Source organism: Asterias rubens, chromosome 20 (genome assembly GCF_902459465.1).
Source record: "Asterias rubens chromosome 20, eAstRub1.3, whole genome shotgun sequence".
Lineage (NCBI taxonomy): Eukaryota > Metazoa > Echinodermata > Asteroidea > Forcipulatida > Asteriidae > Asterias > Asterias rubens.
In genome coordinates, this window is record NC_047081.1 from 4,511,151 (window position 1) to 4,533,173 (window position 22,023).

At 36.7% G+C, this 22,023-nt stretch overlaps 1 protein-coding gene across 1 annotated transcript; it reads right to left on the minus strand.

The window, feature by feature from the left end:
* Positions 1 to 1,975: 1,975 nt before the first annotated feature.
* On the minus strand, positions 1,976 to 19,326 carry LOC117303792 (EF-hand calcium-binding domain-containing protein 6-like). Its single transcript, XM_033788154.1, has 16 exons — positions 18,827 to 19,326; positions 16,522 to 16,622; positions 15,724 to 15,899; positions 14,273 to 14,452; positions 13,488 to 13,625; positions 12,734 to 12,879; positions 11,910 to 12,049; positions 10,774 to 10,976; positions 10,177 to 10,293; positions 9,494 to 9,670; positions 8,698 to 8,857; positions 8,057 to 8,181; positions 6,846 to 7,089; positions 6,177 to 6,349; positions 5,100 to 5,271; positions 1,976 to 4,425 (listed from the first exon to the last, which is right to left on the minus strand). The coding sequence occupies exons 1-16, from the start codon at positions 19,173 to 19,175 to the stop codon at positions 4,195 to 4,197; spliced, it is 2,832 nt and encodes a 943-aa protein (XP_033644045.1). The 5' UTR covers positions 19,176 to 19,326; the 3' UTR covers positions 1,976 to 4,194.
* Between the last annotated feature and the right edge of the window lie 2,697 nt (positions 19,327 to 22,023).

The window sequence follows — 22,023 nt, forward strand, 5'->3', positions numbered from 1 at the left end:
AAACCCAACAAAAGTCCTTTTTTTTTTTCAATAGGAGTTTGACAGGTCCAATGTGAATTAAAATGTTAATAATTGAATTTAACTGTCCTGAGTGAATTTTTTTCAAACATCATACCATTTTTGAGTTCTGATATTAAATGTGTCAAAACTTAGGTTTTTTTCGCCAGATATCCAGCACTTTTATTGGTGCTGCCTGCCGATGCGCTTAACTTGATAAACAAGTCCATAGTGTGCACTGTGCATGCTTGTAGACAATGCTTCCAAGTAAGAGTCAAGACAGCCTTAATACTGCGCCAAAAGTTGAACGATCTTTAAGCACAATTGAGATTTAAAGGAGATGTAGAAGTAATTTGTTTTGTTCAATACAATGTGTACATCGTGTTTTGCCAGTGGTATTTGATTTATGAAACCAGGCATGCAACTTTTCAGGTATTCAGCTGATTTCCTTGTTTTGGAGTTTGTCAGTTGTGCTGTCGGTTTGAAAAAGCTTTGTACAAAGTCTTGCTGTTCCTGGTCTGTCTATCTTACAAACCTCAGTTGCATGCCTGATTTAATGCTACCGCCAACTTAATAACTTTTTTTATGTAGATGTATTGGCCTTTATGAATAAACCAAATAGAAATTGATTCAGTTTACTACATGTACAAGGGGTTTAGTATAAATGAGTTCCCACGATCACAAGTTTAATATGAAAAATTCAGCACTGTTTATTACCATACATGTACAATAAGGCATGCACCAAGGCCAAGGGTCAAGATGCATTATTTGGTAAACAGATGCTTCATTTTCTCTCTTCATCATTTCAATTTGTTTTAATGGCGTTTTATTTATTGTAGCAGGTCTATTTTTAAATACTAAATTGTGCAGACTCAAGGTGTCATGAATGAAATATTGACAGCTTTAACTTGTGTAACAGTATGGCCTCCCTGGGTGATCTAGAGAGGTTCCTCTGGGTTCATCTCCTTCAATCACCTCATCAGGGAGTATGACCTCCCTGGGTGATCTATAGAGGTTCCTCTGGGTTCATCTCCTTCAATCACCTCAGGGAGTATGGCCTCCCTGGGTGATCTATAGAGGTTCCTCTGGGTTCATCTCCTTCAATCACCTCATCAGGGAGTATGGCCACCCTGGGTGATCTATAGAGGTTCCTCTGGGTTCATCTCCTTCAATCACCTCATCAGGGAGTATGGCCTCCCTGGGTGATCTATAGAGGTTCCTCTGGGTTCATCTCCTTCAATCACCTCATCAGGGAGTATGGCCTCCCTGGGTGATCTATAGAGGTTCCTCTGGGTTCATCTCCTTCAATCACCTCAGGGAGTATGGCCTCCCTGGGTGATCTATAGAGGTTCCACTGGGTTCATCTCCTTCAATCACCTCAGGGAGTATGGCCCCCCTGGGTGATCTATAGAGGTTCCTCTGGGTTCATCTCCTTCAATCACCTCAGGGAGTATGGCCTCCCTGGGTGATCTAGAGAGGTTCCTCTGGGTTCATCTCCTTCAATCACCTCATCAGGGAGTATTGTCGTATTGTCGTTTTTATTTATATGTCTATAAGTGAAAGGTAATCCAGCGAGCAAAATGTTCATGCCTGATCTTTTACTTTTCAGTCTTCTTGCTAATGCTGAACCTTTAACTTGATAAGTAATTGCTAGTTTTTATTTATCTGGCCCATTATGTGTCAGCCTTTCAGATTTGCTTGTATACATTTAATTGACGAGAACAAATTCCAGGGTGCTACTGGAAATGAAGATTTACAGTCACACTGAATTAGTGTCCAACTGTCTGTTAATTATATCATGTAACTAAGCAACTGAGCAGACCTACCACGTATTTGGGCTCTGTCTCACGCTCACAGCAACCATTTTCTCACGCATTGGGGCCAGACCGGGAAAAAAGTAAATATTAATGACAATGCATTGCCAAATGGCGCTCGTGTGTACAAAAAACGGGGTGTGGGGGGGGGGGGGCGGGTTGGACTGGTGAGCTTTGGAAAATCTCACGCATAGCTGGCCTCTGGACTTGGCATCTCTGACTGAGAAGTGTTATTAACAGACTTGCTTTAAACAATTACTTTGTGGTGCTGAGTGTGGGAGATTGCTGATATTAGCATAGATTGCCTTAGTTACCAAGTCATTGAAGTAAGTGTTTTAATGGTCCATTAATATGTTTTTTAGGACACAACCAATTTACAAGTTTTTTTCCAGTTCATTTCCAGCAGTATTTGTATTGGTTAAAATGGCAAAATTTATGATTGTCAGGGGAGAAAAGGAAATGCAAAAAAAGTGACACAAAAACGTTTTATGTCAATAAAAACAATTCAATAAAAACATCATCATGTCCCTGAAGGTACAGCAATGGTCATTGAAACACATGCACTTAATGTACATGTAGCTTGTGAATTTAGAGGCATCAGCAGAAAAAGTAAAAGTGTCTTACAACCCTGGTCTATAATCATGTACACCCAGCTTTTGGGACTTCTAAACAATAAATGTTTTTCTTTGTTTGAAGGGGATTCTCTAGAAAAGGGAACAAAACACTTTAGAAACCAGACTATTTGTTTCTTCCAGCCTCTGTTTGGTTCAATGATATCAATGGGAGAAATTCAAGATGGCTGCACCATGATAAAGGTCTATTAAAACAAGTACAACTCTGTTTGCAAAAGTATGTATAAAAGTGAGTCTAAGCAACAGCTTTATAGTTCCAAGGATGAAATACACAATTTCAATCATCAAACTTTCATCACCTGTTATATTTTATTATGCACATAGCCTTACAGAAGTTTATGTCAGTTATGTCGTTGGAATATTGTTATGAAACACACACTAACGTTTGATCGAGGTAACTTACATTCAACATCAGTGTCAAAAATAGGCACGAATGTTTTGGTATTTTATGCTTTGTGAAAATTAGTATTAGACATTAGAGATAAAGCATATCAAACCTAGCTTTGCTTTTGTATTACTATGTATTTCATAATAGATGCAACACAGCTTAGAATAGACCTTACGCACATGACATAATTTGAGTAGAGCAACCACAGCTAGAGGTTATAAAGGTCATGATGTGTGATGCACGTGCATAGACCTGCGTTTATCATTGTTGCATTATTGTTTTACCTTTAAGATGGCTGAGTAATGATGTCAATGCATAAGGTCTATTGAAGCAACAGCTTTATAGTTAAAAACACGCATACAGAATATCAGTAAACCTTAATGATGTACAATTAATTACATGTTACTTGTGTGGAGTCAAATACAGTGTACACTCAAGCATTATCTATGTACAAGGAATACATGTTGCTTTTAAAAACAAACTTGGAATAGATTATTTTTTATTAAAAACCTATTTTTTGTCATCAATATTTTTGCATCCATTGATGTTTGTATGTATTTAATATAAATAGTTTCATTTAATTTGTAAATAATGTTGCTTTTTGTAATAAAAAGTTTGAACTGATTTATATGAGGTGGTTTGGTGTTTTCTCTAAATTAAGTTGTTACTAATTGTCTGATATATCGTGGACTTCTCCTGTAAAACAAAAGTCTTTTCACAGTTTGAATAACTAACCTTTATCGTGGCCGTGCGATAAAAGCCCGAGCGATAAAAGCCCGAGCAAAGGCGAGGCCTTTTTTTTCGCACGGCCAAGACCCTGCTAGTTTTAAATGGCCGATTAAGAACTTGCCGCTACCCTTTTATTCCCTTAGTCAAAGTTTTCATGACTTTTTTTGGCTTTTTTAAAACTCGTGTTATGCACGATTTCAGTCTAGACAAATTTACTCTTCACATTTTTGGAGGGAAAAAAGTTGATCATATTCTTAGTATCACCTTAAGTATACATGTAACATATCACCACAGTCCAGCATGGCACAGGAGGTTGGGCTGGCTGTATCAGATGAAACCACATTCAGTAAATTGAGTATTATTTGAAGCACTTCTTGAAGCTCCTTCAAGCTGAAACCTAATCAATAGTTTACCATCAATACTCATTGTACAACAATCGGGGCCAGACTACTTTGCCTCCTAGCCTCACTATGGTTACATTGATTTGAATGTTGGAAAACGATTCACCATGACCTTTTTTAAGGTCTACTTTTGGACCATTTTTAAGGTCTATCCCTGCACCATTTAAAGCAACCGTTTCATGCACTAGTATTATCTCAAATGTTTATGTACAAATATTGTCCTTTATTTCGAATCATGGTGCTTTAACGTCAGCATTGAATGTCTCGCTAAGGAACTTATTATAGTTGATCTTTCCGTCCATCTTCTCATCAAACTCTGACATGACGTGATAGACTTCATCTTCATCTAAGACCATGCTGCACAGACGGAGAACGTTACGGAACTCTGGCAGGGTCAGGTAGCCAGTATGACCCATGTCAATCTTCTTGAAGGCACGACGGAGTGTCCTCCAATCACCAACCAACTATGGAACCAAAATAAACTAATGGTTAGTATGGAAGTGGAAGGGAGAAGTATGCCATGGTACGCTCATACAGAGCAAAGGCTATCTTTCACAGCTCTCCTTTGACAAGAACCAATCGTAGCAGTGACTGCCTCTACACTGAAACCTCTGAATCCTCATTAACAGACCAACATGTCTAGCACTCTTCAGTTTCGCTAAGGATCAACAGAGCAGGCTAGTCAAAACGTCCAGACCAATTAAGAACTCGCTCCACGGTAGTGAAAATAACAATATCTGAAGTCCCCCTCGATCCAATGTGGTAAAACAAAGCTGAACTTAATTGGACATATTTGAACAAACTTCCCCACAAATTGTTAAGTTCTTAAATAAATAACTGGTGGTTTATCTACGTCTCTTTGTAGCCTCAATGGCTATATTTTTTAATATGCCTACTGTTTATTTTTTAAATGTAAACCACTTTTGTATAAATTGTAACTATTATTGTAATTTGGCCATTGGCCACAAGTTTAAAAAACAATAAACCAAACTATCCATCTATCCACTACTTCTAGTATTTCCATTGGTCCAGTCCATGGATTGTTGCAAGTTTGCTTTCCTAACACAAAACTTGTTGAAGAATACAAAAAAAGGGGGGGGGGAGATAATGGCTAAACTGTCCTAACAAAATAACTTACCCTTTGTCTGAGCCTTGCTGTGATGCCACTCAATCCTTTGACTGGTTCATTCACTATAGGTGCAATAGGTACTTCAGCTTGTGGGTGAGTCAACAGATTCAACATGTTGTTACCATAGCGATGGGTTTGCTTACGTAGCGCAAACGGTTTCAAAAACTCTATGTAAGATACTCTGTGGGAAAAACAAAAACAAGACAAGAATGTTAGTGTTTATAGGATTTGAGGCATTGCATGGTGAAGTATCAATGTATATTTGGTTTGCGGTAACACCATGTGTGTATCTACTTGCCAGGTAGAGTTTTTTCTTAGAGAACTGTCTTGCTTTATTCTTCTACCGCGGAGTAGATGTTTGGGGGTTTGGGAGACTTCTCTGTTTTGAACAGAACTGTCCTGCTTTTAGTGTTTTTATTTACTTCAGGTTAAAACGTTCAAGGCAGTTTTGAAGAAAATATTGGCCTAGCTTGTTGCACTAACGTTCGAGACAATAATAGCAATTGACAAGATGATTTGGTTTTTGTAACACTGTTGTATGAAAGACATATTTTAATTTATGCTTTTGGGCCATTGGCTACATTCTGCTTATATAGGATTCAAACATGATACAGCTTGTACCAAATTGTCCCAAATTTACTAACAGCTGCAATATCTTCTGACTCTGTGTCTAACACAAAACCGAAATTGATGCTTCAAGTTTTATTTCAGACACTTTTACAAGAAAAATTTGTGTGAAAAGCAATAGCAGCCATGTCTGGGCATATGGTGAAGATTATACAGAACAGAAAGATCCCTGAAGAGTTTAATCACATAACAGTAAAGGGCAAAACTATCAGTGTGAACCTGCTTCTCAATGGGGGACTTTTAGGACACTAGGTGGCAGCAGACTTAACAGGTAAATCAGAAATGTATTAACGATGGAATTTAGGCGGGAAGTCTGCTGCCCCCTAGCATTCCACAGTCTCCAATTTGCGCAATAGACTTGGGCTTAACATCTCTCTTTATTTTCCTCTTGGTCAAACAAAGTTACCAATTCAATGCACAACTCGTTTTATTTCTTTATCAATATGAATTATGACCAACCTGCCGTCATGCTTGATCTCGAATCTATTACATAGTGCCTGTAGTTCATACTGGTTAAGATGAACACACAGTTCCTGCAAGACGTCCCTAAACTCCTCCTTGCTAACGAAGCCTGTACCATAAACATCAAGACCTAGGAATTCCTTCCTCAGATCATCCCACATGTAGTCAACCTGGAGGTGAGAAAATGTCACAAAGGTTCATTTGATGAACTTGTAGCCGCTTTTAATAAATAACTTAGTTTATTTTGAAAACATAGTGGGACGAACTACAAGAAGGAATATGACTATTACGTTAATGTGAGGATTCAGTAGGTGGAATTTTTAGGCGGTTTTAACCTAATCAATTTTTTTGTTCACAATCCAACCGCATGAACAGAAGACAGGATTTTTTTTTTTAGATTGAGGAAAACCCGAAATGGGGAAACACCCACAATCAGGCAGGTACTAAAAACTTAATCCCTATTAAGGCTTCATCGTGAGGTGGGATATGAACTGGGCATCCAATCCACATGCTCCGATCTGTGGTAGGATTTAAATTGGGGTCCACTGTAAAAGGCAGAGAAAGAAACCACTAAGGCGACTTGATCTGTAATGAACACAAACCAAATGTTGCCCCACCACGAAAAGCAAGAGTTTTGTGCCATTAATTTAATTCCTTAGTCCTCACCTTTGACCTGAGGTTATCCTCCAGCATATCAGCAGCACAATTGAGCTTCCTGGACCTGATTAAGAAGTCCGAGTCTCCTCGTTTGGGTGGTGAGAGCTTAGCGTTAGGGAAACTGGCTGATTTCATTGAGTAGCCAAAGTGACGAACAAACTCCAAGAAACTATAAGTTCTGTTCTGAGAGATGATGAATGTATCCCAGAGACGTCGGATCTCTCCTCTGGTGATCTCAGGTCGGACTCCAACTCTGTCAAAAGTAGAATAATGTCGTTAGGAGAACTTTCTACGTGCAGCTCTAATCACCACTCTACAATTAGACCTCAGTCATGTTGTTGTAGTTTATCAGCGGTGAAACAGTTCCCACAGCACTCCAGTGAGCTAGATTTGTTTTTTCATTTCCCTTGGTTTTGTTTTAAATTCAAAACGAAACGAGAAACATCAGGCCATAAACTATTTTTTAATCAAAACAAAACAAATACATTCTTTTCAATGCCATGACTGCAAGCTGATACTTGCTAATTCAAATTTGATTCTACATGTACATGTCCGGAGATGTCAACATGGCATCCTAATTCCTTTTTTGTTTCATGTTATTTTTGTTGATATTTTTACTGACATAATTTGAAATGAACAATATTAAACAGCCAATAAAGGATGATCTCAATATTTCAACTATTACCTTTTTATTGCCAAATAGACATCGTAGATACCGGTTAATAACCATTTTACTCTCAAAATTTGCATTTATTAATAAATAACTTGAGTCAATAATGCACCCGGCCGCGCGGCTTTTTCAGCCGAGGGTCAAAAACAGCTTATCTATTATAATGATTCCTTGACGCCAGTGACGTTTTCCCCTTAATTGGGTTTGAACAGAAGTCTCCAGCTTTGGCAAACTGAGGGCGCTATTTTCCACATCAAATAGCCGCCACTGACTTCACGATTCCTTTGTCGCGCGGGTTTGTTTGACCCCGCATTTTTCAGAAATTTGGCTTGGAGCGTTCTGGAGAAAAACCCCATTTTTACCATGTTTTAACGTGAGGTAAGAGACTCGTTATATTTTGTATGTTTCCTATGGACTACAGCTGTTAGAAAACTGTAATATCTATATCTTTGAGATCCTCCTTTATTGGCTGTTTAACAGTGTCTGGTCATTCTGTTATGATTACACAGAATTGATGGGTCTCTTAAGAAGAATCCAACAAGTGACTTACTTTTTGAACATTCTGTACATTGTTTCTTGCGACATGTGTTTTGTGTTTTGCTCATCTAATTCACGGAAGGCTTCCTCGACATCTGCAAAGCGATCCTGGAGGAGTTTCTTGACGAATGATGAAATCTGGAACAAAAGATTAAAGTTAACTAGTTATTTACAAGTTAATTCATTCAGTGTTTTGAAATACAAAAATAATAGAACATTGTTTCGAAACGTGTAAGCATTGAACTGGGCGCTAAATTCATCAGGGTCCAAATGAAAACTTGCACAAAAATGGTCGTTCAGCAGCTCTACGAAATTCAACCCTGATTGATCTTGTGATCCTAAATATAATGCCAGAGTTTTTCAAACATTATTGGTTATTCATTGGAAGCCTTATTATTTATTTCCTTGGTTCTCTGGTTTTCATCAAGCACACCATTTATCTAAACCACTGAAAATGTCATCAAACTGCTTCATCTGCAACAAAATATTTTTATTATAGTAATTAATAATAAAATTCATCGTTGTTTATCATGAACCAAGTGTGTCTCATTATCTCAATATTTTTCTCAACAAGAAAAATAAGACAATGTCTCTCCTCGCATGTGTTTGTAAAACCAATAAATGAATGACCAAAATCAAATTCCCAATACTCACTTCTTTCAGCGGTCTGCCTTTCTGGAAATCATCGAATTCCATGGGCTCCTCAAAGCTGTTTCTAACTCCTGATTGACCGACATCCATGGCTGCCCCCTCTGGACTTGAGGATCTGTTGTACACTGATTTAGCATCAAACAGACTAGGTGCTACTCCGCCCCTAAAGCAGAGAAAAGTACATAATAATTGTAGAGGATACCTATTGTGAGGTGATGAATATAATTGGATGGCACTGCAGTTGCACTTCCTTCCACATTCTTGAACTCAGTTCAGTGGTATAGATAGGTTATCATTCCTTTAGCTAGAGCCATGTTGGCCAATTACTGCAAGGTGCTACTTTTTGAGGGGTGAAAGAAAGATCACAACTTGGATGGAGGTCTTGACCCAAAACTGACTTAACTATAGGGAGTGCATGGTACCTTATGGGCAACTAGACACAAACAGGATTTATATTATAGATGTTAAATTTGCATTGGGGATAAAGAATATTCATTTCGGTTTTGATGTCAGAACATGTAATGTTAGTCAGCCCTATGTAAATCTTACAAAATTCAAATTAGCAGCCAATTGAAAAAGATTTGTTTCAAAGAAATTTGCCATTTAAAGATTTGCCAGCCGTCGTTTTAAACTAGCATTTATTCATTGGTTTAAATAGGATAATGGCAGATGAGAGACAATTCTCAGACATTTTAGATTTAAATTCAGAAAGTCAACTTCATCAAACGCATCGCATGGCTTATTAGCTAAAGTGGAAAAATAAAACAAACCACAATTTAAACAATAAACTGAAACTTACCTTGTGTCAAAATCGGCCATGAATTCAGCATATTTGACATTGCCTTCTTCATCTAGGGGCAGTCTGTCTACAAACATTGTGTACTCTTCATCGGACATTTCTACATTAAATCTACTAGTTATAACAGCCCTGAACTCCTGTTGGCTGATCACGTTAGTTCGCAACTTGTCAATCTTACTGTGGGGAATAAGAAAATTAACAGTTTTAGAGGGTGGAGCACATCCTAAACATGGTGCAAAAGTCTATAAATCTCAAGAAAACTCAATGTTTTTTTTTAGGGTGAGGATACAGAGATTTGCAAACAAAATAAAAAGCAGTATCCATTTTCTAAATGCAAAAGGAAGTTATTTTGTTACTACAAGCAATTTTGAAGAAGCATCTTTCAAGCAACAATTAGGACATACATTTTAACATGACAACTCTCCCTCTTAAGTCCCCGGTGGTCCAAGAACTGACAACTCTCCCTCTTAAATCCCCGGTGGTCCAAGAACTGACAACTCTCCCTCTTAAGTCCACGGTGGTCCAAGAACTGACAACTCTCCCTCTTAAGTCCGCGGTGGTCCAAGAACTGCTCCTTCCAGAGCAGTTGTCGTTACCTCATGTAGGCTACTTTTTTTAAGTGCAAGAATGTTGTCAGAAAACATGACAACAAAAACGATAAATAAAGAGAAAAATAAACTTACTGGAAAGAACCAAGAAGAGAGAGGAACTCTGCCTGGAAGAGACCCATCATCTTAGCTTCAGCTGCAGTGACATTAGACGCTGCACCAGGACTGTCTGCTCTTATGCTTCTGTTATACCTTTAGAGAGAGTTATTGGACATGTCAATGTCATTGGGAGTTCTTTCTCAACATTTAGATATTCTGAACTTAAACTTCATCCTAATTTGCTGTTAATTGAAACAAAACAAAAGTTGTCAAATCGATGTCTTATTTCTTCATACCGTGATCACTATTTATTATAAGTGTCTTATCTTATTTATTCAAATGTGAATCACAATTGGTTTGATGTCCCTCATGTCCTTTATTCAAGTTTTTTTTCTTACTTTCCGATCCACTGTACTTCAAAATATTATTTGCAAAAGTGAAGTCAGTTAAAAAAGGTAAAATTTGTGTCCACATTTTATGCCAGAATTGTGATTTTGATATTCTCTTCAAGTTGGAATTGAAATTATGGTTTCATCTTTCGATCAAGAATTCATACTTTGTCAAATCTCATCTCTTTGTATGCACTGATTTTACTAGCCTACATCTAATAACTGTAAAGTTAATCAAACTTACATGTGTTCTGGATTCAGCAAGATTTTGTGTGGTAGTCCAGTGTCACTACGATCTTGAAATCTCTGGAGGAAATCAAAGTATGAGACGGCTCTGCTCTTAGGATGTACAGACAGGTTACAACGAGCTAAGAAGGCATCCAACTGCTGCTTGTCCAACTTCAGGTCGTACCGCTCAAGAACGTCACGGAACTTTGTTAGATCAATCTATAAAAAAAAAGGAATACAGAAAGTTATACACTTGTCATTGATGAAAACTGGTCTTCCAAGTATCAAATTACTACTGAGTAACGCGTCTATTTAACAGTTTTAAATTAGACATCAGGGATAAAGAGTAAGTTTCTTTTACTGATGTGTATTTTCACAGAACTCTGGTAAGTACATGTACTGATTTTACAGTGTGAAACAATGTAAGGGTAAAAAAGAATTACATATTTAATAACTCCAACAAAACTTTAGCATTGTATAAAGTGTTAGGGGGAATTAGCATGCCATTGTATGAAATCCAGTTTCTTATTTAACAGTACAAAGTCAACTGTTAAAAAATTGCCTTTTTTCCTTTTTCCATGTACAATAATGTCTGTTCCACTAAAAACAGACTACAAATGAGAGAAGATTATCTGACAAGTATCTCTTCATCAGAAGGCAGTTCCCTGCATCCACCAAAAGTTTGTCCCAGCTCACAAATCTAAAGTTTCATTTCTTTGGTTTATTTCCATTTGCACAACAACTTGAAAAACACACAGTTACCCTTTGTTGCACATTATTAATTTTTAACCCCCCCCCCCCACCCAAATGAGCATGTTCAACCATGCTTTTCTCAAATTTTGTCAATAGCACACCCTCTTACGAACATCACGCCAAACGAAAGCTCAACAATCGCTCTAAACAACCAAATAAGAGCGGTTATCTATGGGGATTGTAGTTTTTAAGTTATGACTGTTTATAAAAGTCCACTTTATTTTTGGTGGTCGCTAAGCGACTGCCTTGTGCACCAAAGAGTAACTAAAAAACTAGAATTATTGAAGAAAAATGTAATAACTAAGGTACAAAATGGAGGTAACATCCAGAGCAGGTGTACCCTCATTTATATAGTATAGTACCCAGACTGCGTAGTGAATCAACCTATAGGAATCTCACCTCTCCCTTTTTCTCCACGTCGTGTTTCTCAAAGTCTTTTTTCATCTTGTGGAATCCTTGACGGAATTTCTCCTTTAGCCATCGCTCAACGTCCATGGACTTTGCTCTCTCAATGTCTAAACGGCGACCGGATCTCCTGGCTGTCAACAAAAAAGTGAACAATTTAGAAAATACAGAGCTTTAGAATTAATACCATTAACTAAATTTATGAAAATTCTTACGAAGAAAAAAAAAAATAATATTGGCAGTGAGTATACATCACGGTTAAATCAGAAAACTTGAAATACACAAATGACAGCAGATTTCAAAACTATGCTACTCTAGAAAAACATCAGATTATACCATGGAGCACTGGTTTATGTCTGTCTTACTGAGTACTTTTTGTACCCCTTTTTGCAGAAGTATAATCAATGTTTGTGATGTGAGTGCTCCATATGATTATTAGCTGTCCTGAATGGGTCAACATCATTAAAAGTATCATGCAGAATTGTTAGGAGAAAAGAAGTAATTTTCTGCGAATTTGATGTCTCGAAATCAAGCATCTGAAAGCACACAACCTCGTGTGACAAGGTGTTTTTTCTTTTATTATTATCTTGCAATTTTGACAACCAATTGAGCTCAAATTTTCACAGGTTTATTATTTTTGCATGTGTTGAGATACATCAAGTGAGAAGACTGGTCTTTGACCAATAGTGTCCAGGGTCTCTAAAGATGGTTTAAATAAGTCTTTTGAGACTCATTAACTGCCTCCCTATCACCCTTTATCCTAAAGGAGTCCCAGTTCATTAAGTATATTTACAGTCTTTCTCTGATCATCAACTTACGTGAAGTTCTTGGGCTGAGTTCTGGACTACCAGCACCCTGTCGATAAGCAGCCTCTTCAGGCATAGCTGTCTGGGTTCGTAGACTGATGCCTAACTTATTCATCAGTCTCTCTCCTTTAATTACGCCCAGTTTCTCAGTATCATATCTATACACAAATTAAACAAAGAAAACAGAAAAATTGTGTTGTTGTAAAAGAAGGTGACATAAGTCAAGATAATTTTACAAAACAGAATTGTTGTTTGAGTGTTTGAAGGCTTTCGCGTCCAAATCAACAATTGAAAGTTGGTCAAGTGAGGTTGGTAAAAGTATACCATATTAAACAATAAGATTGTGAACACCTGTTTCAGATGATTAAAAACTTTTTAAACATTCTGCAAATTACACATAAGTTAGTCTTCCTTGGTAAATCTACTCAGAGATTTGAATGTTTGACTTAAAAAACAACTCAAATAAAGGATTTATTAAAGTCTTTAACAACTTATTATATTTGGGCATATCCAATGGATATATTCAACAAGTGTTAATACAGTTAACTTTCAATGATTTTTCTAATAATTTAAAGATGTAATATCTGCCTTGTTTATTTAATAAAAGTTTTTAAACACTTAAAAAAAAAAACTGGATCTAAAAACTCTACAATAAACCATGTTTGGGTGTTGATGGTGTAGAAGATGATTACCGGTATACAGAAATTAATAGAAAGGGTAGGCTAATGTATTATTTTTCAGTATTTCGAATCACAACTCTGCTTACCTGTTCCATAGCTTTTCAAACTCATCATCATCCATAAAGAAGAGCATCTTGTTGAGGACATTTCTAAGTTCTGGTTTGAGGATGCGTCCAGTTCCTCCTGGATTCATCTGCGGAATCATCTCAGCTACATCCATGAATCTATGAGGAAACAATAGCATATCAATACAATTTGTTGACATTCTGTTAGTTTCTGGAAATATAGAATACAATTTTTAATTGGTTTGAAAAGGGATTAGAGGATTGGTAGGCCTACTGCCGTCGATTTCACAAAACTCTTCCTCACTTAAGACTAATCTTAGGACTTAGGACGAGTCCCAACCCTGCACTGTAGCATGCAGACCTTAAGATTAATCCTAAGTTAAGACGAGTTACTCGTCCTAACTCGAGATAAGACGAGTCCTAACTCTTTGTGAAATCGACGGCTGGTATGGTAGTGGTAGGGAACTTACATTAGTGACCTTCTGGTTAAACAATATTAGTTTTAATAATCTGTACTTTGACAGTCGATCTAGCATTTTCGCTCAATTCAAAACTGATTAAGCTATTGCAATATTATTATGATAATGAATACCATTAATGTTTGGAGGAATGAATAAAAAAAGTGTACATAAATGAGGTATATGAGTAGTTGAATCATAGGAGGATATTCAAGAAACAATTACTGAAGATTGCAATTGAAGAAATTGCTCTGAACTTAGAAAGTACAACTAGGTGGATATTTCGCCTGATATTTGGAGGTCTTTGGAATATTATCAAACTACGTAAATCATTGGAGACGCACAAACCTTTGTCTAGCTTTCTCTTTGAGCTGTGCGTGAACCTGTGTAGCTGTCATTGCTACCTTCTCCGCAGGCCCTCTGTTGACAGGATCCATCCAGGCCGGCATCACATCTTGAATAACTTGCTCTTTAAAGCAGGCGTAAAACTCTTCAAGTTTGATCACTTGCTTATCGTGCAATCGAAGTCTAAAAACCAAAAGCAAAATATATTCGCTGGAATTAATAAAGTAATAAAACATAACTCTACGTAAAGGAACATTATAGAATTGGTAATAAACAAAAATCTTGAAGATCACAGATTTACATCAAACTTACACGGCCTGATGATGATGAAAGAAAAGAACTCAATCAATTTTTAACTCAACTCAAACAGCTCAGTTTATCCCATTTTTACTGACTTTCTTAATCCCAATTTTACTGGCTTTTATTATTACTCCATTGTGGTTCTTCTGGATTTTTTGTGTTTTTTTTTTGTATTTGGTTGTGTGTATTTAATGGATGTGTATTTTTCCCCCTTTTAATTTCTTCTTAAAAACGTTTTTTTTGTAGTTTTCAAAATGTATGTGTGCTTGGATCTAGTGCTTTTTTTAAATGAATGTGCAATGTTTTTCTGTGTAAATTTGTAATATTTTTATCTTAAGTTCACTTCTGTAGTTTGTTATTAGCTGGGATCCATGGGAGATCAGTGAGTTTTTCTTACTGAATGGATTTCCCAGGAAAAACAAGAAATAAATAATAAAATAAAAAATAAATAGTAGAAAATATCCCTTGAAATATTTCTGTCTGAAATGCCATATTTGATGAGAAATAAATAATCTAATTTTGAGTTTATCGCTCAGTGAGCTCAGTCATTTTTGTTTTGGCATCGATGCAATGCAAAATTTGTAATCGTTTTTTTCACTATTCTCTCGTGACCCAGATGGTCGATCGCTCTCAAACTTCTACAGGTTTGTCAGTTTATGTATATAGTGGATTACATAAAGTGCTTACACTGCCAGCAACTCCCAGACCCTCCATGTATTGAGCTACTTCTCCTGTGATTTATTTGAAATGTTTACACTTTGCTTTGGTTTGATCCTAAGTGTAATACCTGTAGGTCCCCACTGGCTGCTTCTGTTTTTTAATGTATCCTTGTGCAATTATTAAATAATTATTTTTCCCCCTTTTCTGCTGTATACAAAATAGTATGATAGTAAATTTTTAAATATCTCCTTGTTTTTTTTATAAGCCAGCAACATAGGAAACAAAGGCACCCAGGCCACAGCTTTATATTAACTTTTTTAATTCCTGGCATGTGTTGCTGGCTTTATTGAAATATTGTATGTTTTAGTGTCATTTTTCATTATTGTCTTGCTCTGTATTGTTTGATTGTATTGTTGTCTGAATGCCGAATAAACAATAATGATAAAGTAGGAATTTTTAACACTGTTTCAAGACAATAATATTACAAACTATACCTTGCAAGTATATGATTGAATTGTTTGGTACTAATGAAGCGACCAGCAAACATGATGAGAATACGATTGAGTGCGTCACGGCTCACAATCCCTCGTCCTTCAGGGTCGTTAGAGATGAACAGTTTGCGGAGCTCAAAGTAAGATTTCTTCAATTTCTCACGGAGAATCATCTCAATCTGTTGAAGACATAAAACAAAAATTCTCTAGACTTGAAGTAATGTTTTATTTGTTTGTGTTTGTTTTCCTTTTCTTCCCTATTATTTTGATTTCTTTAGATCACAATGAAACAAATAAAGGATTTATTTTCATACCAAATCCTACTTGGAAAAGAAATAGTATGCTAATAATCCAGAGATGTCATTAAATACAGTCATTACTTATATTTTTATGTTAAAACAGTTGTAAATTAACCAATTAGGAAAAAAATCTATAGAATTATGTGTTCCTTTTAAGAAATCCAGTTTTGTTTAGGTGACCTAAGAAAATGGTTGTTACAACATTGTTTGAAAGATTACCGGTACACATTTTTATGGCATTTTGTGTCAGAAAAGGCTGTTAACACTGTTTTACAACAAAATCCGACATCACTTTGTTTGAAATAATTTTTTAAATGTCAGCTGAAACATTTAGTTGTGTTCCTGTCCACTTTCTTCATATGAAAAGTTGATTTTAAACTATGAGCTTATATTTTTGGGTAACTGCATGCCATTTATTTATCTAAGCATGTGCTTCCATAACACCTATAAATGTTGTTCTTATTTTCAAATTGCCCATTATAGAATAGAAAGCCTGTCATACCTCATCACATTCAAGCCTGACTCTTGTTTCAGGTCGTGACATTCGAGATGCTACACTCACAGCCCGGTTTTCAGCACGGCTTGCAATATCAGCACGAGAGCCTGTGGAAAGTAACCAAAGACAAAATTAAAGCAATTGGTCATAAATATTTGCCAGCCAATAGTAAATTTGCATACAATGATTCTTGTAAAAATGTACCATTTTCATATAATCCATTTCGATTTGTTGGAACTTTTAGTATAGATGCTTGGATTAGAACAAATGATAATTTAGACAAATTACAAAATAATTACAAAACTTTATTTGATTTTGGAATCTTTAACTTGACTTGTTTTAATTGAGTTTATTCAGATCACATTCCTCACAACTGACCCTTTGCCCTTTGGCTGTTGTGGATACTATGCCCTATGCCCTTAACAGTCCCTGCTCTATGTTTTATCAATGATATGGTCGTTTTAATTGTTGATTACTTAAATCATAAACCCGGTCAAATATTATATATCAAACATGAAAACGAGATTAAGCATTATAGAAGAAGAGAAACATTTATATACTAAGATAACTCGGATCAGATTAATCAGATTAATGCACGGACAGTTTGTGTGTTTATGGTTAATTTAGACTGACTTGCTGATGCTTTAAGTAATGGTCAAACATTCTTGACCCAATGGCTTAAGCAATTTCCAAAGCATAACCACTTCAAAGGTTAACCTTTTTACATCACACACCCATGTAACTCAATTACAACCACCTTGCAAAAATACCACAGTGGAAATATGTGTTGTTGAGGAAACACAGCCCCCAGCAAAATCGGAATTTTGTTTATGTGTAGTTTCTGTGAGGGTGAGTCTGGAATATTAACTTTATTAGCCTACCGTTTGTATAAGTGTTAGTGTCAGATTTCTGTTTGGTCAGTCATTATAGTGTACATGTCATCTAGAAACCTCGTGTCAGTTTTTCTCATGAAAGTGGAAATATTTTAAGAGAGAGGGAAAGGAAAACTGGTGAAACTACCAAAAAAAACAAATTTAATGTTCAATAAAAAAAACTAAAAAAAACACAAGTGTCTCCATCCTAACCATTACTCATGCACTAAACCTTTATTAGACCGGAGGGTATTAACTAAAGATTTATCATGAATGAATTTTGATCTTTGACAGTTTCCCCTCAGTATTGAGTGTAATTGTCGATTTTTGTATGTCTTCAATAACATGATCGTTGAGAAGTATGAAATTGGCTCAAACAAATTTATCACTAGGTCTGTCACAGGAACAAACTAAACACTGCGACAGGTAAATCAATATTTTGTCAGCGTTTACAATTATTAACTTCTTCGGTAAGCCAATAAAATGCGGAGTGGTCGGCAGAAAAGCCAATAAGAACATTATTGAGACAGACTGTGTGTAATTGGTGTTGGGCTTGACATCAGAAGCTCTATGAGGTGTGGGGTTGTGTCTTACATTGTATGTGAGTTTTGGCTTTTGTGATGGTGTGGGATGTTTCTGTTGATGATTTAAATAATGTTGGAAACAATGAAGCAAAACATTGTCATTTATACTTTAAAATACTAGACATATGATATCATTTACAATATTTGGAACTTTAAAAAATGTTTTATGTTTAATTTGTTTTATTTGAAAATGGAGGTGAAAACATATGACAGATGAATGAACACAAATTTTACATGATCTGCAGTGAACAACATCAATGAAAAAGTCATTCTATATAAACCTATTAAATGTGTCCATGTGCTGAACCATTTTGTAGGGATGGCCATGGTTAAATTTTACTACAAATTTGTCATGGTATGTTTTCAATGTGTATAATAACTACGTTTTCAATGTGTATAACAACTACTTGCTGGGTAGAGCTGTATTCTCATTGTTAATATTTTAATAGACGATCGTCGTGGTGGCCATTTAAGGAGCTGGAAACGCAGTAGGTAGGATTAAGTGGGGGGGGGGGGGGGGGGTCGTTTTGTTGACTTGGCCTAATTGCACTGTTGAACCTTGAACGAGTAAAAATGCAATAAAGTGTTGATAGCATCTCGTTTAGAAAATCTGTGTGAACGTGTACAATAATATTTTATCATAACTGTGGTTGTGACAAATATTAATGCCATAGTATAGGATTTTGTTTTTTAGTAAATTTCAATTTCCGGACAAACAAAATGAAAGTGAACATTTTTAAGCCAGAAAGAGACATTATTTTGTAGAAGTGGACTTTATTAAAAAAGGATATGACTTAATCATTTGATTTACATGAAATGGAGTTAAAATTACAATGACTTTCTAAACTTTCTTACCAAATACTGGCAATCTTGTCTTCGTTTGATCCTCAGCCTCCTTGACTTCCACTCCTTCGGGAATGTTTGAAAATGGTCGAGGAATTCTCGGTAAGGATCGCCTAGCAGCATCACCAGAACCGAATCCAGCTGACATAGACAGCCTTGGAGCGAAGTTGCTAACCTGGGGCTCGCCGACAGTATTGCTCATGGGACGGCCGCCCTGGCTGCTCGACAACCCCCTGATGTTCAACTTGTCCGGGTTACCCAGACGGGACAGTGGGTGTTGAATCTCCGGTAAGTTGGGTACACCCGGCTTGGAACCCACGCTCAGCACAGAGGCTGGCCGGGAAATTACAGCTTGAGACATTTTATGTTCTTACAAACTGTTTATTTCATCCAAAGACCACCTACAAATTGATAAAATTCCACTCCGAATTTGCCACTTGTTGTGACTTGCAACTCAAATACATTCATCCACAGCACTGAATTGCTAAATGCTGTTGGTTCGGTACGGTGTGTAATTTCATTACAGCATGCGAAGCGGTTTATCTGGATTTGTGTACACCCGGCTTGTCACTAGGAAGGTGGTTGTTATGGGAGACCGGACCCGCATTGATATTTAAATGGCCGATGGGTGCAGTGTAATGGGCTCGGGGGATCTTCACGGGGGACTAGCCACACATATACTAAGTTATGTTTCGCATTTGAATAATTGAGTTTTCGTGAGGAAGAACTTTTTTTATTCCAGCTCCACGCGTGGACGACATAAGCTTACAAGAACTACATGTGTTAACTTAACCGCTTTCCACTTTTTTTAAAGTTCCAACTATGTCTCAAATAATCACAGTGTAGACATTTGTAGTGACTAGTATTTGCTATAAGCAACAATTACAAAATGTAGAAGTTCATAGAAGGGCCACCAATGTGCAAGAGAAACGGATTTTAATTCCTTAGCAGCAAATTGGCAACCCAATCCCGTGCTCTGCAATGAAGTTGTGCGGCACCGTATGACCCCGGTCAGTTATGACTGAGTCCACCCAACCGAATGTTTATATGCAAACAAAAATGACGTCTCGTCTCGCTCCGAAAATTTGAGCTTAATTTGTAAACACAAAGAACTGGCGCGAACAGAAGGAAACCATTGAAACAAAATACCCAAAATATATGTTATATGGGTTTTCCTATCCATAATCCGCAGTGACCTACTATTTGTTTTTGGTGTGTTATTTATATTTATTCGAATGAAAATCAGGCACTGCGATATGCCGGTAATTATTGCAAACAAGATGAAGGCATGTACACCGTTTGAATCGTAAAAACTAATCATTTTGCTCGGAAAAAATTGAGCTTAATTTGTAAACAAAGAACTGACGTGAACAACAGGAAACAAACGGTAACGAAATACCCAAACTAAAGGGCACAATTTGTGTATATGGGTTTTCCTATCCTGTTTTTGGTGTGTTATTTATATTTACTCGAATCAGGCACTACAGTAAGCCGGTAATTATTGCAAACAACATGACGTAGGCCTATACAAAGTTTGTCTCGTGAGAAACTGAGCTTAATTTGTAAACAAAGAAGTGACGTGAAAAGAGGGAATCATTATAGGACTCGATACTCGTATAATAGGTCTACTCGTAGTCAGCCGAAATGTACCAGTATGAAGTACGGTCTGAACAATAAAAAAAGATGAATTAAATTCGACAAAAGAGTGAAGCTTTTAGCATGGCCACAAACTTTTGATTCACATTCGACAAAATAGTAGCTCAGCCGTGCTACAAGTGTCAGGACACTTCGTACCTTTGCGTGTTCTAACGTCGCGCTCTTGTAATTTTGGCATGCCCAAAGCTTTTGAAAAATATTTTCTAATAATGTGAACTTTTTCCACGACCATAGCTGGGAGTAGTCCAAGATGGAATGGGAAGCAACTTCCGACTGCTGGAACAAACATAATTCTGTAGATTTCACTTAAACTATTCCATTTGCAACATGTAACAGAAGAGGATGAACGCCACTCACTAAAATAACAAAGGACAAAATGAAGGTGGGGAACAATGTCACTATGATTCTGTCATTAATATTTGGGTGTCACAACTCGATTTGTCATCATGAAGCATAACATGTTTATAAATTTTCTCATGCGTCGCCATTTTGAATGTCGTTAAGTAAGCGCGGTAAAATATTCGTTTTAATTGCCGCACTTCTGTCCTTGGAAAATCTTTTGAGTTCGACACGGCAAAAGTGCGGCGTTTGGCGCAGGCCTAACGGACACCAAAAGGTCTAACTCTTTGCACCGTTCATTTACATTTGAAAAAAAAATCGTATAACACGTGTGCACAAGGTCAACACCATCAATACCCCACTGACGCAAACATATCATATGGATGGTAACTTTGTGGTAACTTTGTGGTAACTTTGTGGTAACGGCATGAAACTTGGCACACGTGTATTTATACCCAAAACCTGAAAAGTTCAAACCCCATAATGTCAAAGAACTATCTTTCTACTGTTCACCTGGAACTAACGGACTTAAGTTTGCTGACTAAAAGACGACTCTACACAATATACAAAAAGTGGTTCATTCCAACAATGCCACTTCCAACCCAATCCCTTAGGACATGAAATCACTTTGTTATAAAATGTCATACATATATAATAAAACAACACAACCACAAATGACATAATTTAAAATAATAATACACAAGGCGTTTATTTTTTAAACCAAAATTTATACACGAAAGCCCGCTCTGAAAGTCTTTTTAACAATACAAGTGTTTAACCTCCAGCACCGTGACAATAAACTGGAACCAATCTTTACAAATTGGAGACTACTTTAATAAGGGTTATGAAAGTGCCATCCGACGTAATGACATCCTGAGATATTTTAGTTCAGGATGATGACGTCATAAACGTAACATGATGACGAAATTGTTTATCTTAGGATGTCGACATCGTGGAAGTGTCGACATCGTGGAAGTGTCGACATCGTGGAAGTGTCGACATCCGGAGCTCCGAATCCGGAGCTCCGAATTTATCTTAGGATGTTGACATCAAGAGAGTTTCAAGTTGTTGACATCTCAAAACAAAATAATTTATCTCGGAATGGACGACATCCTGAACGTCGAATGTAGACTTTCAAAGATAATTCTTTATTGAGAAAATATAATTAGATGTTGCAAAAAGGTTCGAAACGTCAGGCCGTTCACAATGTTTTG

Coding starts and splice junctions, on each gene's coding strand:
- LOC117303792 (XM_033788154.1), bottom strand. CDS start 19,175: ATGTCTCAAGCTGTAATTTCCCGGCCAGCCTCTGTGCTGAGCGTGGGT. Junction 16,623..18,826: donor GACAAGATTGCCAGTATTTG/GTAAGAAAGTTT, acceptor TACTTTCCACAG/GCTCTCGTGCTGATATTGCA. Junction 7,090..8,056: donor ATGTACAGAATGTTCAAAAA/GTAAGTCACTTG, acceptor TACTTTTGACAG/AGTTGGAGTCCGACCTGAGA.